This window comes from Lichtheimia ornata, assembly GCF_029851405.1.
Source record: "Lichtheimia ornata isolate CBS 291.66 chromosome Unknown scaffold00016, whole genome shotgun sequence".
NCBI classification, from domain to species: Eukaryota; Fungi; Mucoromycota; class Mucoromycetes; order Mucorales; family Lichtheimiaceae; genus Lichtheimia; species Lichtheimia ornata.
This window is the reverse complement of record NW_026695336.1, coordinates 273,671-285,951: the sequence shown is the minus strand read 5'-3', so window position 1 is coordinate 285,951 and position 12,281 is coordinate 273,671. Positions and strand designations below refer to the sequence as shown.

The 12,281-nt window shown below is 43.1% G+C and overlaps 5 protein-coding genes across 5 annotated transcripts; 1 reads left to right on the top strand and 4 right to left on the bottom strand.

Annotated features, from left to right (window-relative positions):
- Nucleotides 1-2,181: 2,181 nt before the first annotated feature.
- On the bottom strand, nucleotides 2,182-4,217 carry O0I10_004437 (uncharacterized protein; the record flags this gene model as incomplete). The annotated part of the gene is made up of 8 exons (XM_058484496.1): nucleotides 2,182-2,317; nucleotides 2,376-2,547; nucleotides 2,609-2,867; nucleotides 2,932-3,170; nucleotides 3,238-3,446; nucleotides 3,514-3,796; nucleotides 3,866-3,879; nucleotides 3,937-4,217. The coding sequence occupies 8 exons, from the start codon at nucleotides 4,215-4,217 to the stop codon at nucleotides 2,182-2,184; spliced, it is 1,593 nt and encodes a 530-aa protein (XP_058344757.1).
- Nucleotides 4,218-5,833: 1,616 nt separating this feature from the next.
- On the bottom strand, nucleotides 5,834-6,151 carry O0I10_004436 (uncharacterized protein; the record flags this gene model as incomplete). The annotated part of the gene is made up of 1 exon (XM_058484495.1): nucleotides 5,834-6,151. One exon carries the CDS (start codon nucleotides 6,149-6,151, stop codon nucleotides 5,834-5,836), a length of 318 nt encoding a protein of 105 aa, XP_058344756.1.
- A 1,005-nt stretch (nucleotides 6,152-7,156) lies between these two features.
- Nucleotides 7,157-9,009, top strand: O0I10_004435 (uncharacterized protein; the record flags this gene model as incomplete). Its single annotated transcript, XM_058484494.1, has 11 exons — nucleotides 7,157-7,268; nucleotides 7,325-7,428; nucleotides 7,498-7,590; nucleotides 7,656-7,751; nucleotides 7,815-7,965; nucleotides 8,027-8,071; nucleotides 8,126-8,164; nucleotides 8,220-8,327; nucleotides 8,395-8,486; nucleotides 8,542-8,758; nucleotides 8,816-9,009. The coding sequence occupies 11 exons, from the start codon at nucleotides 7,157-7,159 to the stop codon at nucleotides 9,007-9,009; spliced, it is 1,251 nt and encodes a 416-aa protein (XP_058344755.1).
- A 24-nt stretch (nucleotides 9,010-9,033) lies between these two features.
- O0I10_004434 (uncharacterized protein) lies at nucleotides 9,034-9,794 on the bottom strand (the record flags this gene model as incomplete). The annotated part of the gene is made up of 2 exons (XM_058484493.1): nucleotides 9,034-9,544; nucleotides 9,598-9,794. 2 exons carry the CDS (start codon nucleotides 9,792-9,794, stop codon nucleotides 9,034-9,036), a joined length of 708 nt encoding a protein of 235 aa, XP_058344754.1.
- A 390-nt stretch (nucleotides 9,795-10,184) lies between these two features.
- On the bottom strand, nucleotides 10,185-12,242 carry O0I10_004433 (uncharacterized protein; the record flags this gene model as incomplete). The annotated part of the gene is made up of 6 exons (XM_058484492.1): nucleotides 10,185-10,251; nucleotides 10,307-10,413; nucleotides 10,475-10,776; nucleotides 10,840-11,050; nucleotides 11,113-11,221; nucleotides 11,284-12,242. 6 exons carry the CDS (start codon nucleotides 12,240-12,242, stop codon nucleotides 10,185-10,187), a joined length of 1,755 nt encoding a protein of 584 aa, XP_058344753.1.
- Nucleotides 12,243-12,281: the final 39 nt, after the last annotated feature.

The following is a 12,281-nucleotide window of genomic DNA, read 5'->3' as shown; positions in this document are numbered from 1 at the left end:
TTGATTACTGGGTTTACATATACAAATTGGTTTACGTATGTAGCTCGTCCTTCTCCTACATCCAAATGTGATATACACATACCTTGACACACCTTAATGATTGGATGTTGTTTTACTTACGTACCTTCACAAAAGGCAATCATCATCATCATCCATTTGTGCAGCAACCTGTCAAGGATGTGTTTGTGTAACCACCACATGCCGTTTCACTCAGCTCTTCATCTTCCCGTTAATGCAGTCGACACCATCCACTAGGAGAAAGCAACTCCACCACGCTTACAGCATATGCAAAACATAATGGCACTTGTATCTCTAAACTTTCCAATGAAACGGGGGGGGGTTTTTATTAGAGCAATGTGCTCGACTTGGCCAACAGCACCTTGTGTGAAAGTTTCACGATCAAGCTTGCCAATCCCAGATTTCGCAATGTCGCTACCAGCCAAACTGGATCTGGGGGTCGACCTCTTCGACGACGACGACGACCAAAAAATATTTTTTGGGCTGTTTGCGACATTGAACGCGAAACTTTCACACAAGGTGCTGTTGGCCAAGCCGAGCACATTGCTCTATTAAAAACCCCATATTTGATTGTGAAATCTTGAGATATGGATGTCTTTATGCTGTGTACGTGGTGACTATATATGACAAGTGGTCTTTGTTCATTGTCGAGTAGTATGATTACAATAGAGCCAAAGATGCAGAGGGGCGTGTTTGTGTAACACAGCTGTTTTGCATGATTGGAAGGGGCATTGTGATACTTCATACACTATTCGTAAGAGATCATCATTGGCAGCTAATAGCACATTCCTCCCATTCACCTTTGTTGACCAATCCAATGCATACGAACGATTGTGCTGCTCCAGCCTAGCGTGCCCATCATTGAACTTTCTTGATCCGAGCTGATTTGACTGAACAACGCTCAAACACAGAAGTATCATCCAATATCAGAAGAATCATTTTAATTTCCACCTCTTCCACACCCAGCGTCTTCCCTCTTCCTCCCATTCACTATTGTTGGCCCATTCAAGTGCAATTACCATCTGCGAACGATTGTCCTGCTTCAACCCATCATGTCAAGCTTACGATTGTGTCGATCCGAAAGACTTTGACTGAATGGCAAGTCCATGGCGTGGACACAGCCTTTTTTACACTCTTCGACAACACGTGCCTTTCCTGATACAACACACGCTCTTGTACACTCCTCGACCACAATCAAACGTAACAGCATTCTTTACAGCTGTTGCCATTAGCAAGGTCTTTACTCATTGTCTCAAGTTACTTGCAGCGACTTGCATTGCAGCCTTTTTTACGTGTACAGCAGGTAGCCTTTGTACAGTAGCAGCTTTATTTACGCGTAACAACTTGCTTCAACGTATACGACTTCGTGTGGATATGGATATTGGTTTGGTACATGGGATGGAAGGGGATTTGGATATACACAACGCGTGGAGAGAAGTGTATCGATTATCGACTTGACCATTATGCTTCATGCTATCATCCTCAACGATTGGTGCATGCAACTATCATACTTTACACGCGATTCCTTGCCCGCTACTATCTTCATCCTTCGCGCAACCTATCAACCATGCACAGCCATCATCTCCATGAAACTGCATTTTTGAGACCCCATGGCTATACATCAACCCCACGTATCAAGAGTCACCTCAGGTTCATCCATTCACCTTTGCACAATGCACACCCAAAGGATAGAAACTTCCAATATCGATGTATCCCCCCCATTGGAGCAATTTGTAGCACCTCTCAATCTATTCCTTGCGAATGATTTTTGGATTAAAGGATTACTTTAGTGAATACTGTACAACATTGGGTTGGCCAATCATTCCTACTAATTTCTTTTGTGAAGAGACATCCCCTCTTCCTGAGTTGGATCTCGTTGTGTATTATAAAAAGGGTTATGCAGGATTGCAGAAGCACATCCACTTGTAAATGCTGTGATAAAGAAAAAAGAGAGGAAGAGAAAGGTTCTGATTGATTTATGGTGTCTTGAACAAGGGCTGTGTTCGATAGTACACCTCATCCCCTTCCTTAACTTATGATTAGATCTTGTCAAAAACATCGTGTGCACATGTCCCTTTTATATGTTTCAGGTCTTGTATGTAAGGTAGTTACTTTATTAATGTACGGCGGGAGATTGAAGTTGCATCGCTGCATTATCTACAATTAATGTTGCACTTGTATTGATCGAGGAAGCTTGAAAGGATGCGCTTCGGTATTGAATACATAATCATTCATCGAAATGCACTCCTTATCCACAAATGTCAGGTAAAGGTATTTGAGTGTCTCTGCAAAAAAGTAGCTATTTATGTACGTCTGTTAGATGCATGAACAAAGTTTTCGTTGCCATGGATACGTGCCTCTCTTGGAAATCATCTTGCTCAGGATCAAGCGTATCAACGTTGAATATACGTGTGAATCCTGAAGGCGTACGTGTGTACTTGTTGATGGCTTCAAACATGGACCATGCTATATCCTGATACTTTGTGTCTCCTGTCAAGCGGTAAAAATAAAAGATGCTTTCAATGGTTTCTATATCAATGCATGATTAGATAGCAGGTTTCCCTTTTTCCTTGCGTCGTTGTAGTACTACCTGGCCGTAAATCGTAAAGCCCATTATCGATGGTAAAAGAACGAATCATTGATTGTTGTCGTTTCCTTGTAGGTGGTTCACCACGATTGGTGTTAACGGACCAAGACCAGCTTTCAGGAGCAATACCAGTGGCAGTCTTTTCCCATACCGCTTGGCATGCATCCATAAAGTCATTGGCAAATTGCCAGTATCTTTGTCGACTCCGATCATCAGGAACTTGACTTGCTCCTAATGCAATGTTGCCCGGCCAAAAGCAAATCTGCACAAACAAACGAAGCTTATTATACCTCACAAAGTCCTCTTCCCTTATCCTCCTAACTTACCAGTTCTTGAGAAGTATACTGCAACCGATTGGCATTATCATTCGTGGCCGATGCAACAAACATGCGGCTCACAGGCCCTTGAGATGGTGCGGCAAGATGTCTCTCAATACTTTCGACTGCCGTTGTCCATGCATTCAATAAACGATCCCTTTCATCAGTGGGTGTATCCAGCTGCAGCAAATAATTCTTGATCAAGTACTCATAAAAGCTGTCAGCACCGCCTCCAATGGTGGTGATACCTGATTTAAAAGACCACCATTAGAGAAAAAGAAGCAGCAAAGGGAATTGTTGACATAAGATACTCACTTGAATTCACGGGTTGAAAAGTGTGAGCATCCCATGTTGTGGGAAATAGGCCTGGAATGGCGGTAGGTTCCATTAAGGCTCGATCAACCACGCTATTGGCGTAGGCTGCATACTTTGGGTCTCCAAGGATTTGTGATAATCGTGTAAACTCGAGACTATACGTGCCAAACTCTGCTAGGTTGATAGTGTCAGCCATCACAGCTTCCTTGCTACATGTACATAATAGGTTGTCGTGTGAGTAGGTGGTGATGTTGTAGACAACATGACAATACTCACGTTTTCAAATCCATATACGTCAATGGTGCCTTTGAGGGCGATTGATCAAACAACGGCAAGAGGACATTGTCGGTAAGTTCTACAGCCTTTTGGACCAGCAAGGGATTAGGTGCCAAATCATTGGCTGCCAATAGTCCTCCCAAGTATCGTATGCCAGTTTCAAATCCTTTCACAGGCGTATCCGATTGAGTAAAATCGATCTCGGCAATGTATTCAAGCGCTTCGTTGTACTCGTCCTCCAAGCCCATGATAAGCATGGTGTCAAGGCCATCCACAATACTGGCTGTTGGTCGTAGTAGATGCATCAGTGATCGTAAATCACTATTACAAAAAGATCCCTATTTTATCTTACCTCCCCAACCATTCCTACAGATACATTGGTAAGCGTTTGGATGCAACGCAACTAAAAAAGTTCATGATTACCTTGAGTTTGATGATCCATTTGACTTTGGCAACAATTCATCTGAGCCCCAAGCATGAAGCCTATAGCCGTTATATGCATGTTGAAATGCTTCCTTGATTGCCATGGCACGAGAATCATTGTTTGCAGTACAAGCGGCAGTGATGGAAGGTAATGGCTTGTTGGCAGCATGGGTGGGTGCTGTTCGTACAATGACAGCAAGTAAGCATAGGCCTGCAACAAGGAGAATCAATTGGATGCTGATGGACATAATCTTTTGAATCCTTTTCTTTCGTTTTGTCATGGCAATATTGGTAGTAGCTTTATATGTGATGCGAAGATGAGTGAGCGAAAGAGGGTATGATGTTGTACATGGGTAGATTTACAAATACGATGGTCATCATGGCCCTTTACGTATCAACCAGTTGCCACATCTTAGTTCTCTATAGGAGCCATTTGTGTCATCGAGGTTGCCACCGAGAAAAAGGGGTTGATATTTAAACCGACGACAATGGGACACTCTTGTTACTACCGGTCATAGAAATTTTATGCCGAGGAGCAGAATGAATCACCTCTCCTTTTCAACGTGTGATTGATTTCTACCAAACGCATCAAGAAGCCTTGCTAGCGGTTGTAAGGTTATGCAGAAAAAGTAACTTGTGCACTTGTAATTTTGCACCATAAGCTTACAGGCATCTTTTATTCCCGGAATCCTTATAGCTGCAAGATGATCTGTCTCATTGATTTCTATACCCCCTTAATCACATGTTGACATACATCTAATATGCAACGGCACTCCCCCGGTTTCGTCGTCTTTGAAACTGCTTTGAAAGCCTGCAATAGCCCATTGCATGTTAATGATGAATGGCTTTCGACTTTCTCCTTTCATAATGAACGCTTGTACCAGTAGTACAGTAGGCACACGTGCATTTTGAAACCTATGGTGAGTGTTTTACACAGGCCCTTTTTTGTGTTTTTAGCACATCAGCGGCTGTATATCTCCCTTGGCATCACCTTCAAAGGTAATAATGGTCATACCCATTGCTCTTGGCAACCTGGGAGTTGTATCTTTTGAATACGTATGTATCCCCTGTTGTATCATACATAATTAATGAAATGCAATGCATGGCAGGGATGAGATGATGGTCCGTGAACCGCATAATGCAGCAAAAGATGCCAGTGACGGGTTTGACAGGAAGTGAATATCTAGCATCATGCATGAGATCTATATGCAACTACGCTGCTGCTATGGTATATGATGTGTATTACTGCTATGAACATGACAATGGATTTCTCGTTATAAAATGAATAGAGCCTCCATGTTCATGATAACTTGTGAAAATATGGTTGTTATAAAGAAGTTGGATGAGGGGTTTATAGCACAATAGGAGTGTATGATATTAAAAACAGGTTGGGTGCACGCTACAATATTCTCCATGGACACGACAGGGACCTTCCATTCACGCTCATGTTGCAACAACAGCTGATCGTATCTCCATAACATGCCACCTCGTATCAGGAACCAGGATAGCTTTTTGACCCAATGCATGGTACATGTCACCATTCGATGTCACATCGATCGCATTTACCTTGATGATGATACTCACATGAATCAACCTTACATACAACATGCATTGTATGTTCTGAAGCACTTGCTGACTTGGTATCCTTCAAATCAAATTCCAACTTGGGACCATAAACCATCACATCCTAGATACAGTATCAAGCGACTTGCATCCCATCTTGAAAGAGCGCCAATCAAAATTACTTCTCCATCCACCATCTTTAATCCAACCACCCACCAACATTCTCTCGTCACCCTCCAAAATAAAAATACTTGTTCACCAAAATTGCTTTGCCAACGTCCAACAATAAACCTTTTAGTCACCAAAATTCTCTTTTCATGTTCAACTTTCACTGCTATCTATACAGACAAATCATCAGCTCACAGAACTTGATAAAATGCGGGCACTCGTCCCATGAGCAGGGGACAGTTGCTGAGCGCAGCTGAATAACATGCCATTTGTGATCCGACCCGAGAGTTGTCTTGAGCAAAGTGGTCTGATTTCGAATGCATTGTATACCGTAGACAGCACGTTGGTAGGCCGTGGTGGCTGAGACTTGCGCCATTTCCTGTAGTTCCATTTTGAGCGTGGAGGCCATCTCGTCCACTAACTTGTAGGTATCATCCAGACTATGCGTGATATCCTCTTCAATGTATGCTGATGAAGACTCCATTATGATAGTTTCTCTGTTGTTGATCCTTCCCACTCCATCCGCGTAAACGATGTGGGTGTCGTTCTTCCAGACGCCAGGAATGCGTTGGCTATGTTGGTGAGCGACGATCCGATCCTCACACCTATTATCCAATGGAATGAGAAAGAGTGCCTTCAAACTACATTCATCATAACAGACTTACCATGAGAATACAATGAGAATACAACATTGGTAGTCGTATCCAAGTATTTGAAAAATGGTACTATGCGCTCAACCCAAAATGTGCGTTCATGATGGTTCACCCTGAATGTTGATCGATAACACATGGCCAAGTAATCGGTGAGACAAAGGCAGATGAGCCTAAGGACCTCGTGCTCATTGTTGTTGTCGTTTGTTTTTCCCCGCATTGACTTCTCCATCTCCCAGATTTTGCTTGCAAAATCGTTATCAATGTCATCATTGTCGGTGGCGAGCAAATCTTTGATCTCTCCATGGCCACGGAAGCCGCTATTATATCAACCTCATGAGGGCTGTGGTACGCCACCTATCCCAGCCTTGGATATGCATCTCGGGAGGTAGCTTGTATATCCAAAGGAACATGAGTTCGTGCATCATCAAGCAAGATGGTCAGGATTTACCTTAATAAAAGAGCCATGTATATCACAATGACAATGAAAGTAGGATAACAATGAAAGGCTAAAGGTCATCACAAAATGAGTCCATGGATCGCTCACAAAACAAGACCAACAATCATCATGATACTCACATTAACTTAGGCTTCGAAGGTGTCAGCAATCAAAGAGTGATACGAAAGAAAGAGATGGGTGGAAGCGAAAAAGGGCGACAACATGCTTGTTTATATGTGGATGGTGGGCGTGGGTATTTCTGTTGACCACAAAGAGTGATAAATTGATTGCTGGGGGATGATGCATGAATTGATAAAGTGGTGCATGTGCTGATAAATGACGGGGTTCATCCTCCAAGAGTGGTACTTTTTCACGCACACACACGCTCCACCCTGCCAAAATGCAAGTACTACCACAAATCTCAATACAACCTGATTGGCATGAAGCTGTACGCGATGTCGTCGGTCAAGACACTACTGAAGAATCATTCTGGGCATCCTGCTATAAAAAAGGTAGAGCCGATCTTGCTGCAAAAGGACTTCCTATGGCTGATTGGTTTCCATTGTAGGTGGCGAGTCAATTCACGGTTCAGTGACCATTGGGAAGGGTTCTCAACCACGTTCAGTCGCATTGCAAGGTAGTGAGGGTATTACAGCCGAGTATATCAATTCTGTAAGTAAATGGGTTCTTCTCTTTGTACGCGTGTATATGCAGACCCATTGATTCGTTCATCTCTTGTAGCGCTCTTTCAAGATGGGATGCAAGTCGCTTGATATCTCGGATGTGATGGTTTATGGTCCCAAGTTGGAATTTGATTTGAAGGATACCAAATCGGTAAGTGCTTCAGGGTGCGCAATGCATGGCATGTAAGGATGACTCATGTGAGTATCATCATCAAGGTAAATGCGATCGATGTGACATCGAATGGCGACATGTATGCATTGGGTCAAGCCGATCGTATCATCATTGGCAATTTGAGTGATGGCAAGGAAGAGGTAACTATGGGGCTTTCTAAATGGATGTGCCAAAAGCTGACAAAAGATCACCTTGGTATGTAGAGAGTGATGCAAGGGCACCTTGACGATGTCACCACGGTTCAATTCTTCCCGAGTGATCAAGTCATCTTATCCGGTGGTGCTGATTTCCAAATCAAGATCTGGTCTGCCATTGATGGAAGTAACCCAGTTACTTTGGTTGGTCATACAAGTGGTATTTATTCATTCGCGATAGTGGCAACATGAACATCCTGCTCACGTGGTTTTCTATTTAGTCATCACGGATACAGCCATCATTGATCGGGGACGGAATGTACTTTGTATGTTGAAGGGATATCATTAGGAGATGAGTATACTAATGTATGCATTGCTAGCATCATCAAGGGATGGCACGATACGTTTATGGCATTGTGGTAAGTTTTGAGAATCAATCCAACGGCGCGTTTGGTTTAACAACTTTGTAACTAGGCACCGGAACAACCATCTCCATTGTTGCCCAATACAGCGTACCAGTATCCAAGATCCTATTATGCCCACTACCATCGCAATACACTGCCACAACGCCCGATCAATTAGGTGGGTATTTGTCTTTATTGGTGATGAAGGGGAGGAACCAGTATATTAATGGGGAGGGATTGAATAGATGAGCGTGAAGTTGAAACAGGCGACAAGATGGTCCTTGCAGCTCTTGGAGATGGTCGTGTTGTTGGCATACACCTTGGTACAAAAAAAGAGGTACATAATGGCGTGATGGATGATTATGCATAATATTGATCCTATTACTGTATAGCTTTTCCGCACCGAGAAACAAGAATCTCCCTTGGCTGCTCTCGCATACCATGGCGAATCAGGGGTATTTGTCACCGGTGATATCCATGGCAAGCTGTCTGCATACAATCAAAATGAGCAAAGTCCCTGTTTACAATGGCAACGTTCGGAGCATGCAGTAACTGATTTGGTGATCAAACTCAATGAGGATGGCGAATTGGCGGTTTTTGTGGCTAACGGTAAGCACGTGTTGTCCTGAGGCACCCATTTACAATATGCTAAACTTCCTATGGTAGCCGATGGTAGCTTATACCAAACGAGTCCCATTTTACTTGCAATGAAGCAACCCGAGAGCTTACGTCTAGCTGGTGAATATTCTGGAAACGAGCTAGAATCAATCCATTGTTTAAAGGCGATCGCAACCAAGGAAGCGAATGGACACGAGAGATTAATATGTGGCAATCGTGCAGGACATGTAATGATTTATTGATGCAATAGTAAACAATGATTATTATTATTTGCGATGGAATTGGTATGCAGCTTTGCCTATCCGTTTGTTCTTTTTACTTGCGCTGAGCATGGCGTCTTTTCGTGGAATTGATTTCCTGTGCATTAATCGGTCTCTAAAGTTGAGGATCTTGGTATCGGTTGGTGCAGGTCGAGGTCGATTGTTAAGGACTTTGACTGTATATTCGCCTACACGCCGTTCATTGGCTTGGATGCGTCTCTTTTTTGCCTTCTTTTCAGCTTCCTCCTCTTCAGCTTCCATGCGTTCAAAATCGGCTGCCGTTAAATGAGATCGTTTGTGCTGTTTGGCATCCTCAGCTGCTGCTTGTGCTAAAAGTTCGGCAGGCAATAATCGATTATCGTCGTCCTCGTTCTCCTCCTCATCTTCCTCTTCCTCTTCCTCTTCACTCTCTTCTTCTTGGACCACTTCCTTCTTCTTGTTGCGTTTGCTGGCCTCCTTTTGTAACTTGAGTTGTTGATCGCGTTGGCGCCTTCGTTCCTTTTCTTTTTCAGCAGCCCTAAAACATGATAAGATACTCGAACTCTAAATAAAGGATGCTTGTGTTCCTACCGTTTTACCGAATCACGTTGTGCTTTAGCTTCTTCCAATGCACTTGATTTGGCGGTTGTTGTGGACACTGCTTCAGGTGCTTCATCGTCTGAATCCGATTCCACTACTGGTTCTTCAATTACAGGCTTCTCCTCGAGTACAAGATCATCGTCTCCACCGATAACGTTGCCGTCGTCGTCAAAAGTCTTTTTCGGCATAGCTGGTCTATGTGTGTATATATAAGAGGTGAAATAAGGAAAGCAGTAGCGAGTGTCTCATGCCATTGAAATAATGAAAATGTGGCTTTGTTCACATGATCCAGCTGTCAATTGTACCATTCAAACCCAGATACCTTCCCCTTGAAAATCTCTAGGTAGCTACTTGTACAATAAACCATTATGCAACTTGCTTATTCGACAATGTTATGCATTTCATCATGAAGATGAGGGCTTTCTGTTCATTGCAATTGATATAGAAAACACATGCTATCCCATTTTCTTTCATATCAAATGGCCCTGTATCATAGGGGGTTGTGCTTTACAAGTAGTAGTAGGCAAGCAAAGGACACTTGTATTCAATGGTATATACTTTATGACAACTATTATTACTTATTTGGAAGGTTTTTGCTCTGCATACAACTTTTCTGTTTCTACAAATTTGCGCCTTCGAAGATAACTACATCCATTATGTTAGACGCATATCCTTAATCCGGTTGTTCAAAGCAGCTTACCTTTTTGGTCGGGGGCGGCATAAGACTTGAGCCATGTTCAGGACCGGGTTTCCTCTATTGTAAGGATTGGCGCTAGGATACTTTGTATTCATGATCGATGCTCGTAGCTGAATAAATCCATTGTTGTCAGTACATCAAAGATACCATCGTTGACGTTGTCGATTTTACCTGTTCATGAGTGGTGATGCCTCGTAGGATGAGTGAGCAATGGTATAAGGTTAGGCCACCGACCATGAGCAAGAGCACAAAGCAAACGATGGCTAATACGAAGCTGACCGGAGCTGCATTAAAGACGGCACTGAAGGAGGTATCATCTTGTGAATCGCGATAAATCAGGATCAAATGAACGGCAGAGAAGGCAATAACGAAAAGACAAAGCAATGTTGCGGTAGTGATGAATACAAAAAAGGGTCGATAGTTGCGCTTGCCGATACAATTGTTGAGCCAAATACAATGATGATCCTCGGTTTCTTTGTTGCTGTTGTGTTAGAAATGATATCCAAAAGGAATGTAATCCTATCCAAGTAACTTACCGACACAATTGTCGCATTGACGACAATGACTAGCACGAGGGGGGCGATATATCCTGCATGTTTCACAATAGCGTAATGTCCAAGTATTATCCTTGATTTGTACTTGCTTCTGTGTGGGGAATCCTTGGTGCCACATAGAGCCATAAGCGGAGCCATGATCATCATAGGGCTGGTCCATGGCTGGAAAAGGATCAAGGTCACGGGGGATGATCTGCAAAAGACCTTATCAATAAAACAATGACACACTCCTTGATTGTAAATATCCCCACTTACACCAGGATCCGTCCAAGATGTCTTGATCATTGAAGCCAACGAAAGAAGAAAGAGATAAGCAAATACAATTGGAATGGCAGGATGAATATGCTCCCAAATAAAAGGACATCTAAATAAAAACAGAGTCAATCACCTTGACAACAACTCTTTATAAGCCCTCAAACAACTTACGTGAAGATACCAAACAATACGGATGGTCCAATCAATAAAACCAATGCCAATAGGAATGCCCAATATTCTCTGCTCGTCATGAGGCGACCACCACAAAAAAACTTGTTGCGACCTGGAAACATTTGATAATTCCTCACAGTTGACTTTTTGGCGAGATCCACAGTCTTCCCTCTTGTCAACGTATCCATTGGAATCATTGAATTGGAAGGGCCTGGTCCATCAGTAGAAGGTCTTGTATTGTGGTGGGGTGATGGAGATGGTGATGGTGATGGTGATGATGATGGCGGTGGTGGTGATAAAGGAGGGTTGGATGGCCTATTCAAACTTTGTCTTGTAGCATTGAATCGAGCGTCTCTTGAAGCATCAGCAGGTAATGCAGGAGGATGATGAGGATGAGGAGGATGCGTTGCTACTGATACTGATGGAGGATGATATGTATTACTGCGACCTTGTCCAATCAATGTTGTACTGTCATCGCTTGTCATATTTGAAAGCGTCGTCATACCAGAAGAATGAGGAATTTCATGCGAGGATGATGGCTGATTCATGGATGTTTGGATGCTGCTACTTTCGTCTGTTAGAGTGCGTTGTCGTAATTGTTCTCTAGTGTGTTGTTGTTGGTGGTCGTGGTGGTGATGGTTGGGTATTGCCTTTGTGGTTTCAGAGGAGGGGATAGCGTTAAAGTCAAAGGTTTCTAAGGAATCGGGTTGATAGGACAAATCGCTAGCTGCGAAACGAATGATGGAAGAAGAAGGATGTGGAAATGGTGCAGGTGTCAACAGATGTCCTTGTTGGTGGTGGTGGTGTTGTCCTAATGTTGCAAAGTTGTGTTGTTCGGTTGCAGGGTGTTCTGATAGAGGTACGCCAATGGAGCTAAATGTGGCAGCTTTGTACTTCACCTCCCCATGGTCATCAGACAAAGAGGTTGCATGCATGGGTTGCCGTTCATTTTGCTCCATGTGCAAGTAGAAGGTATTAATAAAGGTGGAAAGAGTAAA